Genomic DNA, 18,856 nt, shown 5'->3' with positions numbered 1-18,856 from the left:
TTACAATATTTTACTTCAATTACAATTACAATTACTTCCTTGCATGTTATAATTACAATTACTCAATGTTAAAAATATCAAATTACAATTACAGTTACTGTAAAACATGTAAATAATTACAATTATAATTACAATTACAATTACTTTTAAACAGGTAATTGATTCAGTAAAGAGGTGTTCTTTGACAACCGTAGCGACGTAATTAGCAACAATCTCAAGCTATTCATGTTTCATTCCTGATATGTGGAATACCCTTTAATAAAATAATCGAACGTATTCGAACTATTCCTAATCACGAGTACTGAAAACTACAAACACAGAAAAATGTTTCAAGCGACTGTTAAGAACCAAAGGTTTGAGTGACTAACAGCGAATAGGCTACAGCAGCGGCTCTCAACCGCCGGTCCGCGACTACATTCCTGCCGGTCCGCCAGGTATATTACAATTCTATACCTTAAATTCAAGATGCAATGTTGAAGACTTGTCCATTGATAAAATAAATAAAACATCAAATTGTAAACTGATTCAAAACTTCGTGAGGTAACATTAGGGCTGGACAAATGTTCCATTTGACTCAAAGTTCAAGACGTGTCATTTGACAACATGCGAACGACAAGTACAGTACAGGTATAAGCTGACTCATCGCTAAACAGCGCAGTGTGCGCGATCATTCGTTTTCGATTCATTCATTTTATGCAGGACCGTAACCGGGGCACCCCAAACCGCTCAAGGGGGCCGAGCTTGAAAAGAGCCCAAAATTATAATGCAAATGAACATAAATCATAGCGTATTTTATTGAAACTTTTTCCAACATTTTTCCATTTCTTTTCGCGCTTTGCGCGATTTAGTGTCACTAACTGTCTTGCTCATTAGGTGCTCTTCTCCGAGAAATACGCTTGATTTATAGAAATAGGCATTTCGGCGTCAGCCATTATCTCGCCACGACGTACCAACACATAATGAAGTTGCGGCTAACATGGGACTCCGAAAGGTGTGCCAAAAATTCGGCAGCGAAAAAAACGATTCAGTCATGAATGATGGAAAATTTTCGCTATTGGTGCGATTAAGCTACATAAATCTCTGCTTACACTTAGTAGAAAGAGTGTGCTCACAACTTCAGGTGAAAATATCCGCCCAACTGATAGGGTCTGGGTGCGAAGCCCCTGGAAGTTTGGCTTATCGCTCTGTGAGGGCTCAAAACCAACGTTTTGGAGGAGGGCTGACGTAGTGCTCTTTCGGCACGGATTGGCGGATGGCTGGTATAGTTGCTGTAAGGTGTTTTCTTGCGGCACGCATTGTTGCCAGAGTAGCCTATGCGTCGGGTGGCAGTTGGCAATGAACAAGGTAGCACGACAAGATGCTTGGTTAGACTCCGAAACGCTTCTTCTCTTGATATTGTCAAAGAGAAGAACATTATTCGAGTTGGCGTGGTCGGTTAAACCCACGGCCTTCGGCGCGAAAGACTGTAAACGACTCTCGGCGGTAGCACGTTTATCTGAACAAGGCAATTTTACCTCGACTCAGGGGACTGACTACCATAAAATCACATGAATGCCACCATTAAGATAATTAATTTCGATCAAAACCCTTCAAATATCACTCTCTCCAGAACCATATAATTGCAGAAAACAGTTGCATACATTGCATTTTGGCTTCATTTCAATTTTGAAATTTCACCGGTCCTCCAAGATATTTTTTGAAATTTTACCGGTCCGCGAGGTGAAAAAGGTTGAGAACCACTGGGCTACAGGACAGTTAATGAAATGTAATCAAACGATTAGGCTACTCAGAGCTGAGTCAGGATAATGAAATGTAATTGGTAGGCTAAGGCGTCAGCGATAAGGATGATACCGATAAGGTGCGTAAAATTAAAATAAATGCAAAAGGAAAGAACCTCCTGATTACTAAGAATTACAATATTTTGGTTCGCATTTACATTTTCACTTGCTCGGAAACTGTTAGATTGCATTTGATGAACATTAGGGTGCGAAAAGTTTCTGGCCCCAGTAAATTTGGCCAAGATTGGAGGTAAGATTGGGATAACATCTCTACAAATGCGTGATCAAGTTTGATGAAGCCTTGGTTGGAAACATGATTTTTTTATGCTATTGTTGCAACAAGCCTCGGTACTGGTTCGATATTTAAAAAAAAATACTTTTACCGTGGTATAGGAAATGGTTCGGCACAGGTTTCATCATCATTGGTTTTCAGAAGAGTTTATTTGCTGTTCATCCATTTTTGAAATATTAAGATTTAGTTTAGCCCACTGTTTCTCTAATTTTTTAGAAACGCCCCCTTTATGACAGTGAATATTTCGTGTCCCCCTTATCGTCATAGCACACAATGAAACCAGAAAGTTAGCAATCCTTACATATAGTTTGATGGTATGGAAGGTTATGACGGTTGATGAGAGAATTCTCCAATACGAAATTCAAACTATACATCGAGCAATAACCATAAAACGGAGGTGAATCGGGTCAAGCGTGGAAAAGATTTCAGCTCACTGGAGCGTCGCGCCCCGTTCAGAGGCTTTCACGCCGCCCAAGGGGTCACGCCCCCAGTTTGAGAACCACTGGTTTAGCCTATATTGTAATTCACAAAGTTTTCTGTTGTTACTGAAGAATGGGAAGCAGTTTAGCGCGAATGAATTATCTAGTTATAACGCGGCACGCATAGAACACTGATGTAAATAGGCTATAATTATTACATGTGGTGACTGTTTACTATAAGGCCTTAAGGCCCCTCGTCATCATCCTGGTTCGTACCGGATTTTCACTGGTGCGACGAATAAATGATTGATTATTTTATGTTGTGATTGTCAGGTTTCCATGAAAATGTAATTTAGATTGGAATGGAGCAAAATTTTGATCAAATTACAATTACAATTACAATTACACAAAATAGAGATGCTTCAATTACAATTACATGAAAAAATGTAATATATTACATTCAGCTCAATTACAAATTACAATTGATCCAATTCTGGTGTACTGTGCATGCATCCTTTTTTACATTGCCTAGGCCAGGTGGGTGTATGATTTCGAAGACTAGGCCTACTCCAAGTCGCTTCGACACCTTCTTATCTTTCATTGTATCGCAGTCTTGAGGTGTATTGAAATGATGAAAATTGTAGCAATGAATTGAATTGAACTCAAAACTGAACAGTGAACGCAATGACTTGGACTCTGACAATGGGACTCGAGTCACAACACTATGAATCGGACTCGAACCTCTACTCACAGGCTTGAACTCGGACTTGACTCGGCGGTGAATTGAAAATTACTCGACTTCACTCGAGTCAAAACTATAAAAGTGAGATTGACTTTTGACTCGGAACCTCGTGACTTTGTTACAACATTGCTGTAGTGTGAAATAGCATCTCGCCGGCTATCCAACAGTCGTCTAGCATGACAAGTGGAAATTCTCCACATTCAAATCGAAATAAGCCTACAAGCAATTTTTACTGGATCAATACTATAGTCAGCCCTCAAGATTACGGACCATGACTTGCCATATCTACCTCGCCTACTGGAACATGCAGCATTCATTTTGTCGCTTACTTTTATGAAGGCGGGTTACCATATTTTGGAAATCTGAAAAGAGGACACTTTTCCAAAATTTTCAGACTTGCAATACCGGAGGAAAATCCTGAAAAAATTGTAACGCCGGAGCGTTACTTCAGTGCTGAATTACTGTATCTCAGTCGAATTTTATTCAACCTAAATTCTCAAAAGAGAGGAGTAAATCTCAAAAAAAGAGCACATTTGGACGTCCTCCGAGGACACTTTCAGAAAAGTCAAAAAAGAGCACAAATCCTCTTAAAAGAGGACGTATGGCAACCCTACTTTTATGTCGTTTCGGCACTCTCCTGTCGCAATCGTTGACAAAAGTTTCTTAGAATGACGATGGTACAACCAGTGATAGGCAATTGAATTGACCCCCAGGCCCCATACGTTGAAGAAGAGATGAGCAATAAGTAGGCTGCACTAACTAGGATTAGATTACTAATTAAGTCGATATACGATTTTAAAGAAGCCGGATTAGAAGCCCTATCGTCTTTTGCAACACATATATTAACGGTGTCGCGTAATAACGGCTGTGGCATAATATTCCCCTATATATGAATTTAGGCCCAATACCGTAAGACCTGAGCACAGCATTCATAGGATGACAAACTAACTTCAAAATGTTCCAAACTAGGCCTACATCAGTATATCCATACCATTTCTGATTGGATTAATTGGAAATGGACATTCAGCACAACCATCATCACTCAACAGAGGCAACAGGCACAACGGCTTGGAGCGCTTGCCTTTGAAGTTAGTGATGGCATAAAGAAGGGAATGTTGACGGCAATAGCTGTTTATATAGCTCAGTGGGAAGAACCCTGGTATTGTCCAATGAGACATATCCAAAGTCGCCGTTATGAGTTCGCCGCAGTAAAGTCACTATTCCGGAAAAGCCCGCAGATCATTAGAAATTGTGTGGATTATTATTCGCTTGTAATTAGGGCTGGGCAAAATCGAGTACCTGAGTGATTCGATTCTGAATCCCGTAATATGCTTCGAGTCGAGTATCACTCATTATGACGTCATAACCAAACATAATTCGTCAAAGTTCAAATATGTACCGACTGCACCGTGTATGCCACCACAAAGTATATAATGCGTGTTATCCATCTCATAAATCAGGGGCGGGCAACATACGGCCCGCGGACAGTTTTCCGTCTTATATGATAATGTGGCCCGAGGCTATACAGTCTGCCGAGATTCCCCGCTATTTGCTTACTACGTCAAATTTTAGTGACCGTATGTTATTTTATTATATACATGTATGCGCACTGCGTAGCGTGCGATAGTGGATATTACGCGTAAGTTCGTTGAAGCGGAAAGACTTGCATTATCGGCATTTACGATGTACTCAACCCAAATATCGTTTGTGGTAATCATGGCGTTTGTCGACTACAATGGTCATTTACACCAGGCCGATATTTCTTACTTTTGATACCGTAGCCGTCGACTTGTAGCACGGCACACTTCTAGGCTTTTGTAATACACCGCTTATGTCAGGGGTCGCCAACTCAGAACGGGTCGCGGGACACTTTTCAAATGTCGTAGGAGTCGTGGTCCGCATGGATTCAATATCGAGATAAAATAGGCCACATAGTTCAACATGAACAACGACGCTATCTCGTCATCTACTCAGCCCTAATGAATTGACGATATCTTGGTAAATTTGGGGTACCTGGCTTATCGAACGCCTTGAAATCTTAATTAGTGATTGCACCGGGTGTGTGCGCCTGTATGACAATAATGCTGTTCTCGAATCCACATTGTATTCGTCATTATGGGCGAGAAATGGCTTTGAAGTGACATTTCTGTCGTTAACATACATTCATTAAATACGATATACACCTTGTATATGTGGATAAATGGTCGAATAATGTGTCGATTCAACAATCCGGCCCGCCAAGTGCTTAATTTTCATATATCCGGCCCGCCGACTGGAGAAGTTGCCCGCCCCTGTCATAAATGATACTTTGGTATTTTTTTCGACCACCGATTTCATTGCACTTGGTGACAATGTTGTGGGATAATCATGACTTCGAAAATGTGCTACGTGCAGTAACCTTCGTGGCTTTGTACTCTACATGTTTCGTATGTTACGATATCGCCAAACAAGGTTTCAACAGTGAAAATTAGTATCGAAACTATAATTCTCGTTGATTAACTTTCAGTGGTGAGGAGCGTATCATTTCAGTACTCGAAAAAATCGACTTTTACTACTCGACTCGAATTATTAAAATTAATACTAGATTCAGATTCGAGCACTCGAATAATTATGCTCCGCTATTTGTAATATATCAACCAACTGGCACTAGGTGGTCAATACTTTCAGGGAACAATATCTCCCCAAGTCCTAAGATAGGTACGGAGAGAGAGAGAGATATGGTATTCTTTTTCGCCTGCACCATCGAGATGCTTTGACGACGGAGATGCGATACGGCCTTTATAGTAAGGTCATCTAGTCTGCACCCCCGGTTTTTTCTCCTCCATGCCTTCGCCAACATCACAATTAACATTGAGTTAGCAATTCCGCATGCCATGAAGGACCATTGGTGTAGCAGCTACTTGGCGGTTGTGGTTCTGCGCCAGGGGCGACAAAATGAGGCTGCACAGTGCACACATCATGGAGAGATGGCTAATCACGAGGTAATAATTGTAACGACTTAACGATTTTGTCCATATTTATGCTTGTCTCAAAAATTATCTTACCATTGGTGTTTCAACTGCGAGAGGAGTTTCCCAAAGCTCAAAATGATAAAGTCGTATTTACGTTCTACCATGAATGATGATTGGCAATCAGCTCTATCTATTCTTTTCAACTTGATTTTGAAGATATCGCTGATTTTACTTCGGCGAGAGCTCGAAAGTTCAATTTTGAGGCAGTTATTGACCTTTCCTTTGCGTAATGGATTTGTTCTCCATTTTTCTCTTTTATTATTGACCTTAACGCTGAGATAGTAAGACTTTTGCAGATGTGAATAACTTCTGAGATGAGGCACGTCATTTGTAATTATTTCTATTGAAAAGAGTGCTTCAACATGAAACTATTTCCAAATTTACTGCAGTTTACGGAGGGCGGCATTTTCAACGAAAGCCAGGGGCAGTATCATATATGCTCCTACGACACTGCGAAAGACATCGGCGTCCAGGCAACACCACCGGTTGTAAATTTTAAAATGAATCCTATGATAACCAAATACCGCCGTCTTGTACGTGATGCCATAACATGTTGTTTGTACACACTAATCAAAGTATAATAAATGTAAGACCCTGGTAGCTTTCACACTCATTTTACGTCCACGTGCGAATGAATATAGCTTTAGTTGTTACTTTCTTAATCAAGTTATATTCATTCGCAAGTGGTCGTTAAATATAGTGTGAAAGCTACCAAGGTCTTGCGTTTATATATGCTATCTGCTATCGCCGCAACAAAGCAGTATAATAAATGTTACCTGGGGCTCCATTTTTCAGAGTTTGAACTTGTGCAATACCCTAGCAAACCCAATCGTGATACCTTAAGCAAAGTAACTACTAAAACTACAGGCCTACTGCCAGAGAGGAATTCGAGTTACCAAGGAGACATGATACTCGCATCATATAGTCGGCATCGGCCAACACCATTCGACTCCCTTGAAAAACGTGTAATGTCATGCCTAGCCACAGCCTTAAAATCATAGCATAATCCGACTTCAGTGAAAATAGCACTCACGTCAAGCTAGGAATGGTGAGAATTTATTAGCTCGACGGAAGTCTCGTAAAAACTTGATACACGAGCAGCACGACAACGCAACCAGGGCTTGTCAGAGCGTCCGAAAAGTGCCCGAATATCCATAACAACGAACAGCAGACACGATATATATACAGTACAACGGCAGAACTGTTCCTGTAGCACACAGGGCTGAAAACACACCCAGGCAGTATCCGCTTTCAGCAACGTCCGTACGCCAACACATGCAACGAAAACGAATTTCACAACGGAGCTACGCAACAGTGCAAAGGTTACATTTGATACATGATACGCGTCCGGGATATACAACGAAAAATTCACGAACGCTGCCGGACTGTAAATAACATGATCCGGTAGCGCGCGAGCCGGTGGTAAAAAGTTCAAGCCAGCACCCGCGCAGCGTTCTGTCACTAAAAGGAAATACATCGAGAGGTCCATGATAAGTGGTGTGTTCTCCGCGGCGGCCCGGCTCACATGATGGAGCAAGACTTCTCGTCTTCGTGAGGCGGCGATCCCTGCGGAAAATCAACCCTTGGTTGAGTAACGAAATAAAACAAACGCGACCCGCGGTTATAACAAAACCGCTTGTGCTCAAAAGCAGTCTTCGGAATTACCACATTGTGAAAGCGCTCGCGATCGAAAATTCATTTCGCAAATGCCACAATGGTATGGGATCGGGATATATCCAGAGGCGATCATACTAGTCTGCGTTGCTACAGGTTTTGAAGCGCGAATAACGATGTAAATTTCTACACAATTACAGGTAGAACTAGCGATTTTTGCAAATATACCCCGTGATAGTTCCATACTACGACGCGAATTTGATATTGCGTGTCTTGGCCAATTTTCACGTATAAATTCAATTGACTGTGTGACGCGCCGACAAGCCGCTTTCTGTCGCACAATGCCCACATCCTGGTTTCACGCCGGGCAAATCCGATAGGTAGAGAGATACCCAATTCCGCGAGTCCCGTTTGCATGCCCAATCAACTCGCCGTACCTGCCGCTCCATGAACGCGACGGGAAATCGAATTAAGCATTTCGACGCACACATGGTATGTCACCGGCGATTTCAAATAGAAGGGAGCGCCATTTCAGACTCCACACACAGTAGCCTGCATGGAAAGTCGAGGCGCGAAATTTTACAAAATAACGCCATGAACAAACAGCGCATATCCGCTGTGACGTGTCGAAAATGATTGACGCTAAAGTTGAACATTTGCAGTCCTTCGTCCCTTGCTATTATTTTGATTAGACTACCCCCCGAACTTACGATGCATGTCCAATTGTCTATTGTCTACCTACTCTACCACATACGGTAGATTCTACCGAATGAAAACTAGCTTGCGCTCGAGATTACCGTGTCACGATCTGACATACTATTTTCGCCTACGGACACATGCCAATTCATTTTCATCGCTTGCCATTCCTATGCTATCATCTGTTGCCGTTCATAGTGTATATTCAGTGCATGCCTGATATTGACATGTTTCACGCTAAGGCGAGGTGTTATATTGAAGACTACTCCAAGTCGCTCCATTTTATCGCGATGCCGCGGCGTTTCGAAACGATGAACTAATTAATATATTGAACCGATGAATCGCGAAGGCAATCAAGCGAATTGTCAATACAGAAAACCGCCTACGCAAAACCACAAGCGCCGCGAACAGAACGCTTGAAGCAGGCCCGGCGTTCAGATACCTGCTCGTGAAATAAATCTTCCCTCCCTACCTCGATCGTGCGGTGCTCGCGGGAGGTCGACTCCACGGTCACGGTTTCCTTGGTGATGGTCGTCGTCGTGTCCTGCGCACATGCAAATAAAATGTCGCGAATCAGACAAGTGCTCGCGCGCGAAAAAAAATGCCCGAAAATACGCACGTCCTTCCTCTGCTTCTGGTGTACCTCCTGCTGCTCCTGGCTGACCATCTTGCGCTTTCTGCGCGCCCTGGTGCGGACTTTCGAGTCGCTGGCCGCCTGGCTCGGGGTGATGTTCAGCCTGACGCGAGATAATAAAAAGGTTTCAACGGTTAGACAGACTTTAATAGAAGCAAATACACGGAATTGTGCTGCGTTGTTCAATCGGTCGTGTTAGCGATGCTGACTTGATTGTTACATTGCTGTGATCGCCATCACAGGACAGTGTCGCCAGGCGAAAAACATCACGTCGTTCCACCGTGAATGTCAAATCATCGAGGCACATAGGCCAGTACCGAGTTCAAGCAGGGTCGCGCTAGCAACCACTGTGACGTTAAAACTAGTGACGCGTATTCGGCATATCGGTCATCGCGTACTCAATCGACTTATTGCAACGGTACCTAGGCTAGCGCTACTTTCAATCAGGAGAGTGCTAGCAACCGCTGTAACGTCCCCAACTCGACGTGACGCGTATTGGGCAAACTAATCGTCGTGGACCCAACGTATTTTTTGCAACAGTACAGAGGCCAGTGCCAATTCAAGTAGGGGCGCGCTCACATTCTCTCAGCCGTCACCACAGACGCGTATTCGACAACGGCCATTAGAAAAAGGTCATCAAATTTGTACATCTGTAATGTCTGCTTCGTCATCGTAAAATTGCGATAGCACGCGCATAAATCTATGTGCTTTAAAGCACATGCCATGACGTTGCAACCACAAAGGCCTAATGGACGCCGGGATAGTAGTGATCGTTGGTTCTCAAGTAGAAGTAACGTCATTAACTTCTACTCAAGTACAAGTAGAAAATTCCAAGTCATTTAGGGCGGAGATCATAAAGTTGGATTATCGCGTTTATCAGGATTTAACAAACCAGGATTAAGGAAACCGGTTGATCGCAGCGCATAAGGATACTTTTAACCGCATTATTTATCAGACAGGAACAAGCTATATAGACAACTAGTTATCTATAAAAACTGCATACTCTGCGTAACATTTCTACGCGCAAAAATTTCCGATAATGACCGTTACGATCGTCTCCTAGGTAGTGGCTTCAATAAAAAATCAGACAATCAACGAATTGCACGCTTGTAGAGCGATATATCTATCAATATTCCATAATCCGCTTCTTCGTTGTACGTACTGAATACGCATGACTTTCATTTCGCGATGATGATAGTATGACTTATGATATTCGTAGTATCTTTATCAGCAGGCTGCCGTTTCATTCAACGAATGGCAACAGACAGCCAATAAGGTCTTGTTTTGCCTAAAGAAAACTGTCAATCAGAAGTGGAAGCAGCCTAAAATCATAACCAGTTGAATCACCATTACAAATAGGCAAAACCTGTAGACATAAATTTTCGAAATCGCACAAGTACTTCGCGTAATTGACCACATCTGCCGAGAGAGACCGGGATCGCGTCACAGAATCGCGCGAGAAAACAGCGATCATTACCTAGACTCCTCCTCCTCGAGCAGCTTCCTGTAGGTGTTGATCTCCATGTCCAATTGCAGTTTCAAGTTCAGCAGCTCCGAGTACTCGCCCTCCAGTGTGTCCACGCGGACGCGAAGCTGTCACCGGGACGCGGATAAGACAAGGCCGGGCAAACAACCGAAACAAATTTCTTCCCGTACCTCGTTTCTCTCCTCTTCAATGACCATGACCGCGGCCCGGCGCATTTCTCCCGCGGTTTCCAACTGAGCTTCCAGATCCTTGACTCTGGCGGAGAGCTTTCCGTTCTGAGAAAATTAACGGGGTAAATCGAGTTCACTCTAACGGGAAATCAGTCGAAAAAAAAGTACAACGAATTCCAGTATACTACTTCGTTGCGCCAATAGCGAAACCTTGAGGATTGCAAAATGCGTTGATTGATCAGCAAACATGGCGGCGCCCATATGACAATGCGGCTTTCAAATCCCCATTGTCTTCCTATGTTCCTAATCATCGACGGAAAAGAACTTGTTGGAAGTGACATTAACATTTACTAATTTAGATTACAAATATCCAGCCGCATTCCCGATTGTTAGGTAGTTGAGTACGTAGCTTGCTGGCCCTGCCATTGCAATGTAGGCTTTGTTGTGCAACGTTATATTACACCCGAAGAGTTCCAGAACTTGGTAAAGAAACTCAACAAACGATACCATGTTAACAATTTCCTCAGGCGACAAATTGATTTCATCCCGGTTTGTAGGAATAGATAGAACGATGCGTGACTGCCAACAGAACAATATGGGTGAGGTTATCCTCGCGCGTGCTGTAGTTGTCCTTGGAAAGTCGTTTACAATCACACAATTCACGCAGGCCTGCCTCTGCATTCGTTAGTGGCGATCGTGGTCGGCCTGCTCTATGCGATGATAATAATATCGACGATGCGGAGGTATTAACGCGCAGCATGAAGTCTCGGTGACCGCTTCAATACAAATAGGTAAATCAAATCCAAACCCTTGAATTCTGTCAGGATACGCCTCTTTTCAGATGTCAGCCCATTGTCAGGCCATGTTGAAATTTGCACGAGCCATGTGAATGTAACCATGTAAAACTGTTGGGCTATAAGGGCTACCAGATCACGCTGCAGCTGATCACTGCTTTACAGAAACGATTTTTCTATCTAGGGGCGTCGCGTGGTGTTACATGTCTTTAACGATTAAACGACCCTGCAGTGGGAGGTAAGAGGAATCTCTTGTTCATAAAATAACTCCCTGGTAGAAATGGGCGTTGTATAATGTTCATTGTTCAGTTTACTGGCTACACACCTCCTTTTCGAGCGCATTCACTACGGATTGCAGACGGTCCACTTTCAGGCGATAGCCCTTCGACTCTTCCTGGATTTGCATCAACGCCCGGCGGGTGGTGTCGGCGTTCCCTTTGCTTGTATTGATCTAAGAATACGAACTTCGTCACATATCAAACGACAGTCGACAACAAACCCGTTAACGAGCAAACACACCGGCACGCAACGATGACGCTATCACCGCCTCTTACAAAACATCATAAGAACAAGCGGAGGTGACGATAAGTCGCTTTACTCGAAAGACAATCGGTATAATTGAAGGAAGTGACAATTGCTTTCAATGGACAGAGTGAGTCCATTGCAATCGGCCATTCAATACATGATTACCAGTGAATTCGGCACTTGGCGGCCCTAATCCTATTCTAGCCTAACTCGAATACATACTTATATAGTGCCGTATATCACTGTTCAGCCTGATATTCAGTGAAACATTCATTTTCAAATTTATAAATACAATATTGATGCACCGCTTTCATAATAATAGTTACTACATTTCTAATGCGAAATTCAGAATGCCGAAGTCGCTGGTAATCTTGATTACATATCGCCAGCGCGAAACGCTCACCCTCGCGAGATACTGCGTCTCCAAATCTTCGCGCATCTGCTCGATTTCGTAGTTCTGCTGCTCGCGCAGATCGGCGATGGCCAGCGCTAATTTGTATTCGTAGTCGCGCTGCACTTTCTGATCGATCTCGGTAACGCTGATTTCGTGCTTTTTGCGGGATTCCCTGATTTCCTGGGCGGGGAAAGAACCACAACGTATAGAAACCAAACGGCGCACAATCTCGCCGAATTCGTCGCCTACCTCCTTCCACAATTTCTCTTTGAACTGGATGTCTTCGGTCATGGACTGCACTTTGTTTTCAAATTCCACCCGGCGCACGGTCTCGCCTTCCAGTAGGCACTTGTTCGAGTCCAATTCCTGCTGCAGGTCCTTGAACTTGGACTTTAGCGCGGCTAGAAACGGGGAGAGTCTTAGTGCGGCAATAAGATTGGTTGGGAAAAGACCATAATAGGGAATGATATTGCTACTTTGACCAGCGGCCGGATTCATCAAATCTGAATGATAACTTTCAGCTTAGAACGGTCACCTAATACAATATATAACCAAATCACGATAATAGTACGTCGGTATGGTATTACCAAGCGCGTCCACAGCATCATCTCTTTCTTTGAGAGAGTTGGCCGCCTGGGCTTCCTTCACTCGTAATTTCTTCTGGGCGTCCTTCAATTTCGACTCCAACACTGAGATATCGTGTGCGAGCCCGTTAGCTCTGAACACGAAGAGACAAATACTTGTGTTAAGGGTAATCGGTACCGATTACGGTTAGGCTAGCTTGCGTTCTTGATTCGAAATTCCCGTGACCACGCACGTGACAGCTTGGCGCCAAACGCCAGCTAATTAATGAATCGGTGATTTTATGTTGGGATTCTTACCCATACTTATGCCAAATGTGTCACTTGCGCCCTAACTTACCGACGGTCGAATTTCACTGGAAATCGTTAAGTAGGCCCACCCTCAGCTTTTTAGAACATTGGTTCCTAGTAGACTGCATTAATTTCTATTAGAGATGAGGTGGAAATTTAATTTTTAAAAACGACACCATGCTGTCATGAATACAGCCCTTGTCCGGTCGGTTTCTTTGGTGACACAATGTACGTAATTAACAAATTCACATCGACTGTCTACAAATTACGGGATTGTGACATGAGCAGAGGGAGAAACAGGATAAGCACCCGTTCTAGCACTAACGCATTGCGTGATCGCCTAAATTTACTTTAAATGCGAGACACTGTTTCCCCGAACACGCGCGCCACCAATCTATATATAATATATAAGCAAGCCCGACACGGGCACGCAATTAAGAAGCAGCACGGTACGGTTTTGTGTCCCATTACGCAACCGCGCTAACGCGATATTGTGGAATTGCAATCATCGCAAAACGCGAAATCCCTTTGCTGTTACGCGTCGCAGTTAGAATGTCTGTCGACTCACGCACAGCGTGACGCCGTGTTAAATCGGCGGATCGCAGAAATAACAGTTCGCGAGCTTTGTGAAACACCGGCGTCGGCAAACAGATCCACTGTTATTAGCGGCGACTGGGCGTTGCCGCTATTCCAGCGATGCCAGAACCGGCGTCAAACCTCCGCGAATTAGAGCGACAAGATATACCAACGCGTCACCGGCAGAATCGAGAGCCTTACGGTCTGGCGACATTAAAAAGATAATATCTTCGTCTCCCCGCGGGTAGAACTAGAAACACGACAAGCGATCACTGCCGGTCTTTGTTGGCATAGGGTACGCGTAGTGGTTATACTACCATAAGCACATTTACTACGCAGGTACGTGAACGCAGCAAGCGCAATACATTGATTACCAGAAATATGTCACGAGCATTGAACAGTGACATCCTGTGCGTGACAGAAACTCACACTTCACAGCACAAATCAAAGATACAAGTCGATATCACGATAGGTCACTGAAGACGTATTGTCAGAAGTAGGCTCTATTCGTAATGACTCATTGAAAAATTGAAAATAAATATCATGTCGCAACTGAATTGTTCTCTCAATTCGTGAATGCATGCCAACAATTCATGAACTCTAATTATACCTAGTCGTTTCCGAGTCCGCCCGGTCTCTCAGCGTGCTAATCTCTATTTGCAGTTGGGCCTTTTCTTTGGCCACATCGTCGAGGATATTGCGAGCTTCCCTCAGCTCATTTTCATACATCTCCTTCACATTTGTCACCTATTATAATTCATAGACAGGCACATGGGAGATTTGTTTCACTCCGAAAAAAGTAGCACATCACATTTAAACTACATGGGTAACAACAGTAGCACAAAACCATAATAAACATGTGAAATGGATCACTGTGTACACTGTATAAGATTTCAAGGGTAATGTGTTCATGTAGCAATTCAAATAGAAGAATCATTGATTGGAGGTGTAACTTGAATTGGAATAATAAAAGTGTATGATCAAGGACTGGTCAGCAATAGTCAGGCCGTGTTATTTTTGGCATTTCAGGAGCCAGATGCCAAAACTGCCAAAAATAAAAATTTGAAAATGCCAAAAATAACCAATTTTTGGCAAATGCCAAAAATAACACGGCCTGCCAATAGTGTATTTCGTTCATGGTGTTGTGTTAACAGGACCGAATTACAAGCGAGAAGAGCGTGTGTGAAGGGCAGGTTTCTTACTCTATGGGTCCAGCCCACCCATTAGGGGAGAAAGTATGGTGTCCTAAATGGTGTGGGCACAGCGAGATTGAACGGCTGACTGCACTTGGTTTACGTCATACTTTCCATTCGTCCAAAGGCAATTTTACGGCCATTTTTGACCAGCTTGCCGAGCGCTAAATTTGATAAAACGGGTATCAATGGAAAGCTTCCGCCGTACTGATTACTAGAGTATAAATTGTATTCTGCTCATGGATATGGAACCCCCAAATTTCGTTGGGTGAAAAATTAATTCAGGAGAAACTTTGCTGACCTGAGTTTAGAAGCACTGTTACAGTGCAAACAATTTAACAATCAGGTGTTTATCGTATTTGTTAGACTTCTCATTCCTTTTGCTTATTGGCACCGATTCGAATCGATACTGCACATTTTTTGGTTTCGTTTGATATTATGAACCGATGTAATCACTAGGTTTTTCCTTCTTATTATTGTTTGTTGGTACTGATTACTAGTGGATGCTGCACATTTTTTGATAAACTGCCCCAAATAAAGCGTTTTTATGACTAATTCGAGTCTGAAAATGTCTATTTAGAAGTCGATGCCAAAACTGCCAAAAATAAAAATTGAAAAATGCCAAAAATAAGCTATTTTTGGCAGTTTTGGCATATGCCAAAAATAACACAGCCTGGCAATAGTTGAAAAATTGCTAAAAATCAAAATGCACATAATATTATGCTCTCAGTAATTTAACGAGTTGGATTGGTTGCATCTCTTGAAACGGGCTGGTTCTAAACATGTGAAGCAAATCGGAATTAATATTTCGTCACCGGGTCAAACCATTGTTTCTTGTTTGCTGCCAGTCCATCTTCCAATCTTGCATTGTTACTATTGATCACTCATACCATACTTCTTTTAAAAATCTAGTTCATCCTCCCTAATTTATCCACTGGAGTTGAACTGTGTTAAGTACCCATGCTATACACAGAAAGTGGCATCCTTGAATATGTTAGTGAGTTGATAGGACATGGGCATTGTATCAGAGATAGATAGATTCTATATCTCAATGATGGTTGACACAAATACTAGAATTTTTATGGCAGGTGTCTGCATATTTCAGTATGTAATAACCCTGTCCAAATAACAGTGTAAGGTGTGTCCAAACATTCGCATAGCGTTTTCAGTAACCTGAGCATATAATTCCATATTGGCAGTGGAGTGTGACGAATAATATACTACGAGCACTATGTCATCTCTTCCAATTGTGTAAGCAGTTAAGATATGCCAGTGTAAGCATACCAAGTATGCCTTTTGTTCAGTCTAGGAGTGACTCGACCTGAGGTCACATGAGACTTGCTTAGAATGTCTGGTAGGACTTTCTATACCAAACGTGAACAGAAACCGCACGTCGGAATAACACATCATGAAATCATCTCATGATAGAGTCACAGTCCCTAGAGAATAAGAAGAAGTGAAACAAACAGGTGCAATCAGTTAATTTCCTTATATAGGTGGCAAACTGACAAAATGAAACATTCAGAAGAAGATATTTCAACCTATTAGCAAGCGCTGCAGTACAACAGACTTGTCAAGTCCAAGCACTCTTTCAATGCTAGTCTTTTTTGTTCTAAAATCCCTACAACATACCAAGTCATGGAAAAAATGTGTGTATCAATACTCCTTACTCAATAGTACATACATCAAATAACTCTTAACTACTGGGCCAACTGTACCTCAATGAGACCAAAATTGACTTCTGATTATTATAGCGATTCATAGGTGATGCAAGCAAAGACGACAAGTATTTTGGCAATAAAAAGAATCAAATTTATGCAAGAATAACAAGGCGCAAGACGACAAGGTCAAGACACCAGAGCAGAGTCCACGGCACTTTTGACACAAATTATACAATCACACTACACTTCGAGATAATAACAAGACTATAACACAAATGGGGTATTTCATACAAATTTGTCACTCTCAATACCTTATGCCATCCAAACATGGCCCTTTGCGATATTGTACTTCAAAAACAGCACAAACAATATAGAAAACAAGGCAAATTTTACTACATATTAGGTAGCGTTCAGTTCAAAATATATCTCGCATACCTCTCGACTGGAACTCTCCTCGAAGGCCTGCACTTGCACCTGAAGTCGGCGATTCTCTGTCTCCAAAGATCTTATCTTCTCGATGTAAGCTGCCAGGCGGTTATTCAAATTGACCATCTGGTCCCTCTCCTCTGTCCTTGTGATAACCGAAGGGCTAAGCGGAGTAGAGGGTGATCCGTGGCTTTTATCACTAGATTAAATCAATGTATCAGTGGTACAGGAATTGCAGTTTTGAACAGGACATACTTCCGTTTTTTCGTTTGAGCTCTTGGTGTCGCCATTTTGCTACGTTTCATGTACCGGTTTTATCAGGAATAGGAATATAAGCTCCCGCTTATCAAAAAAAAGGTAAAGGTCTGAGATATATGAATTATGTTCGTATGCTAAAAGAACGAAGAAATTGAGTTTCATAGGAGAGGTCTTGCAGTATTACATGCAGACGGTAAACAAATTCGAATAGCTCAGAATCAGGCCACCACCAATCAAGTCACCAGCAGCAGAGCTGAAGAAGACAAGTGGAAACTGTATAGTTGAATAAATCAGAATCCCTGCCGTACTCTGTTCTGGAGTTGATTTAAGTTCATTATCCAATCCGTTTTGTATTTCATTAGATTGATTTATCGTTTCTGATAAAAAAGTCAAACTTTATTCAAAACTTTGATTTCTGCTCTTGTACTGGATAAGGCAGTACCAGACAATACCACGAATTGTCAAACTTTTTTGCTTTGCTAACACATTTTAGAAGGCAAATTTCAGCACAAACCGTCAATGGGCGATAGCGTGTGGATGATATATTTGACTGATAAAAGTCCTGCAAGGATAGGCCTACATGTGCCACTGCTAATATCAAATGCCCTTTCAATGAATTAATTCCAAAAATAAGAACAGGAAAGTAGCCTATTTATAAAATAAAATGGCCATCTATTGTGTGATTTTGACCTGAGTCATCTATTCACTACATGGCATAAGACGTTAAGGCACGATGAGGGTTGCTCCAACAGTTTTCAAGATGTCTTTAAAAACATTCCTTCTACGTACCAGAATATTTCGCATGCTTGTTTTTACAGTACTGTTTTTGGAGAGATTTATGCTTTTTGAATCTTTGTTTCAAGATACAAAACTGACAGTACAAATGTTTCATCATACATTTTTCTTCACGAATCACGACTTATCATATGTTTGCTATTTTTTCCTATGCCGTTCCAGTGCTTCCACACAAGTCTAAACAACTAAACCAAGTCAATGTTTTATAGAATAAACACTGATCGGTTTACAATTCAGACGAATTCACAAAGCAGTTTGATGCAAATTACCATCACGTTGAAATGGGAAGAAATGCAAGTTTTTTTCAGGCACGCACCAGATGTCAGACTCTCATTGCCTACCGTATGACCTTCAGTCTAGCAAAGCAACAGAGGCAGTCACGTAGAAACCAAATGTCAGACCAACCACGCTGTAGTATACAAGAACATTACGTGCTGATTTGGCTAGCATGTGAGAACCAACATTCAGAACGTGGAAGATCAAGAGGAAACAGTTCTGTGGCTTCACTTTCATGACTACT

At 42.3% G+C, this 18,856-nt stretch overlaps 1 protein-coding gene across 2 annotated transcripts; it reads right to left on the bottom strand.

The window, feature by feature from the left end:
• Window positions 1-7,281: 7,281 nt before the first annotated feature.
• Window positions 7,282-17,710, bottom strand: LOC145433995 (lamin-A-like). Of its 2 annotated transcripts, none has more exons than XM_080311272.1 (12): window positions 17,539-17,710; window positions 17,293-17,482; window positions 14,614-14,750; window positions 13,143-13,273; window positions 12,805-12,956; window positions 12,565-12,735; window positions 11,962-12,087; window positions 10,843-10,947; window positions 10,664-10,779; window positions 9,172-9,289; window positions 8,995-9,096; window positions 7,282-7,808 (listed from the first exon to the last, which is right to left on the bottom strand). In XM_080311272.1, the coding sequence occupies exons 1-12, from the start codon at window positions 17,586-17,588 to the stop codon at window positions 7,764-7,766; spliced, it is 1,443 nt and encodes a 480-aa protein (XP_080167398.1). In that variant the 5' UTR covers window positions 17,589-17,710; the 3' UTR covers window positions 7,282-7,763. The 2 variants fall into 2 exon arrangements, with proteins under 2 accessions (XP_080167398.1, XP_080167399.1); XM_080311273.1 differs by having other exon boundaries at window positions 9,025-9,096; window positions 17,539-17,709.
• Between the last annotated feature and the right edge of the window lie 1,146 nt (window positions 17,711-18,856).

The sequence above is a fragment of the Botryllus schlosseri genome, chromosome 2, assembly GCF_051294905.1.
Source record: "Botryllus schlosseri isolate E-star chromosome 2, Bs_hap1, whole genome shotgun sequence".
NCBI classification, from domain to species: Eukaryota; Metazoa; Chordata; class Ascidiacea; order Stolidobranchia; family Styelidae; genus Botryllus; species Botryllus schlosseri.
The sequence above is the reverse complement of the archived record's forward strand: the minus strand, read 5'-3'. Positions and strand labels throughout refer to the sequence as shown.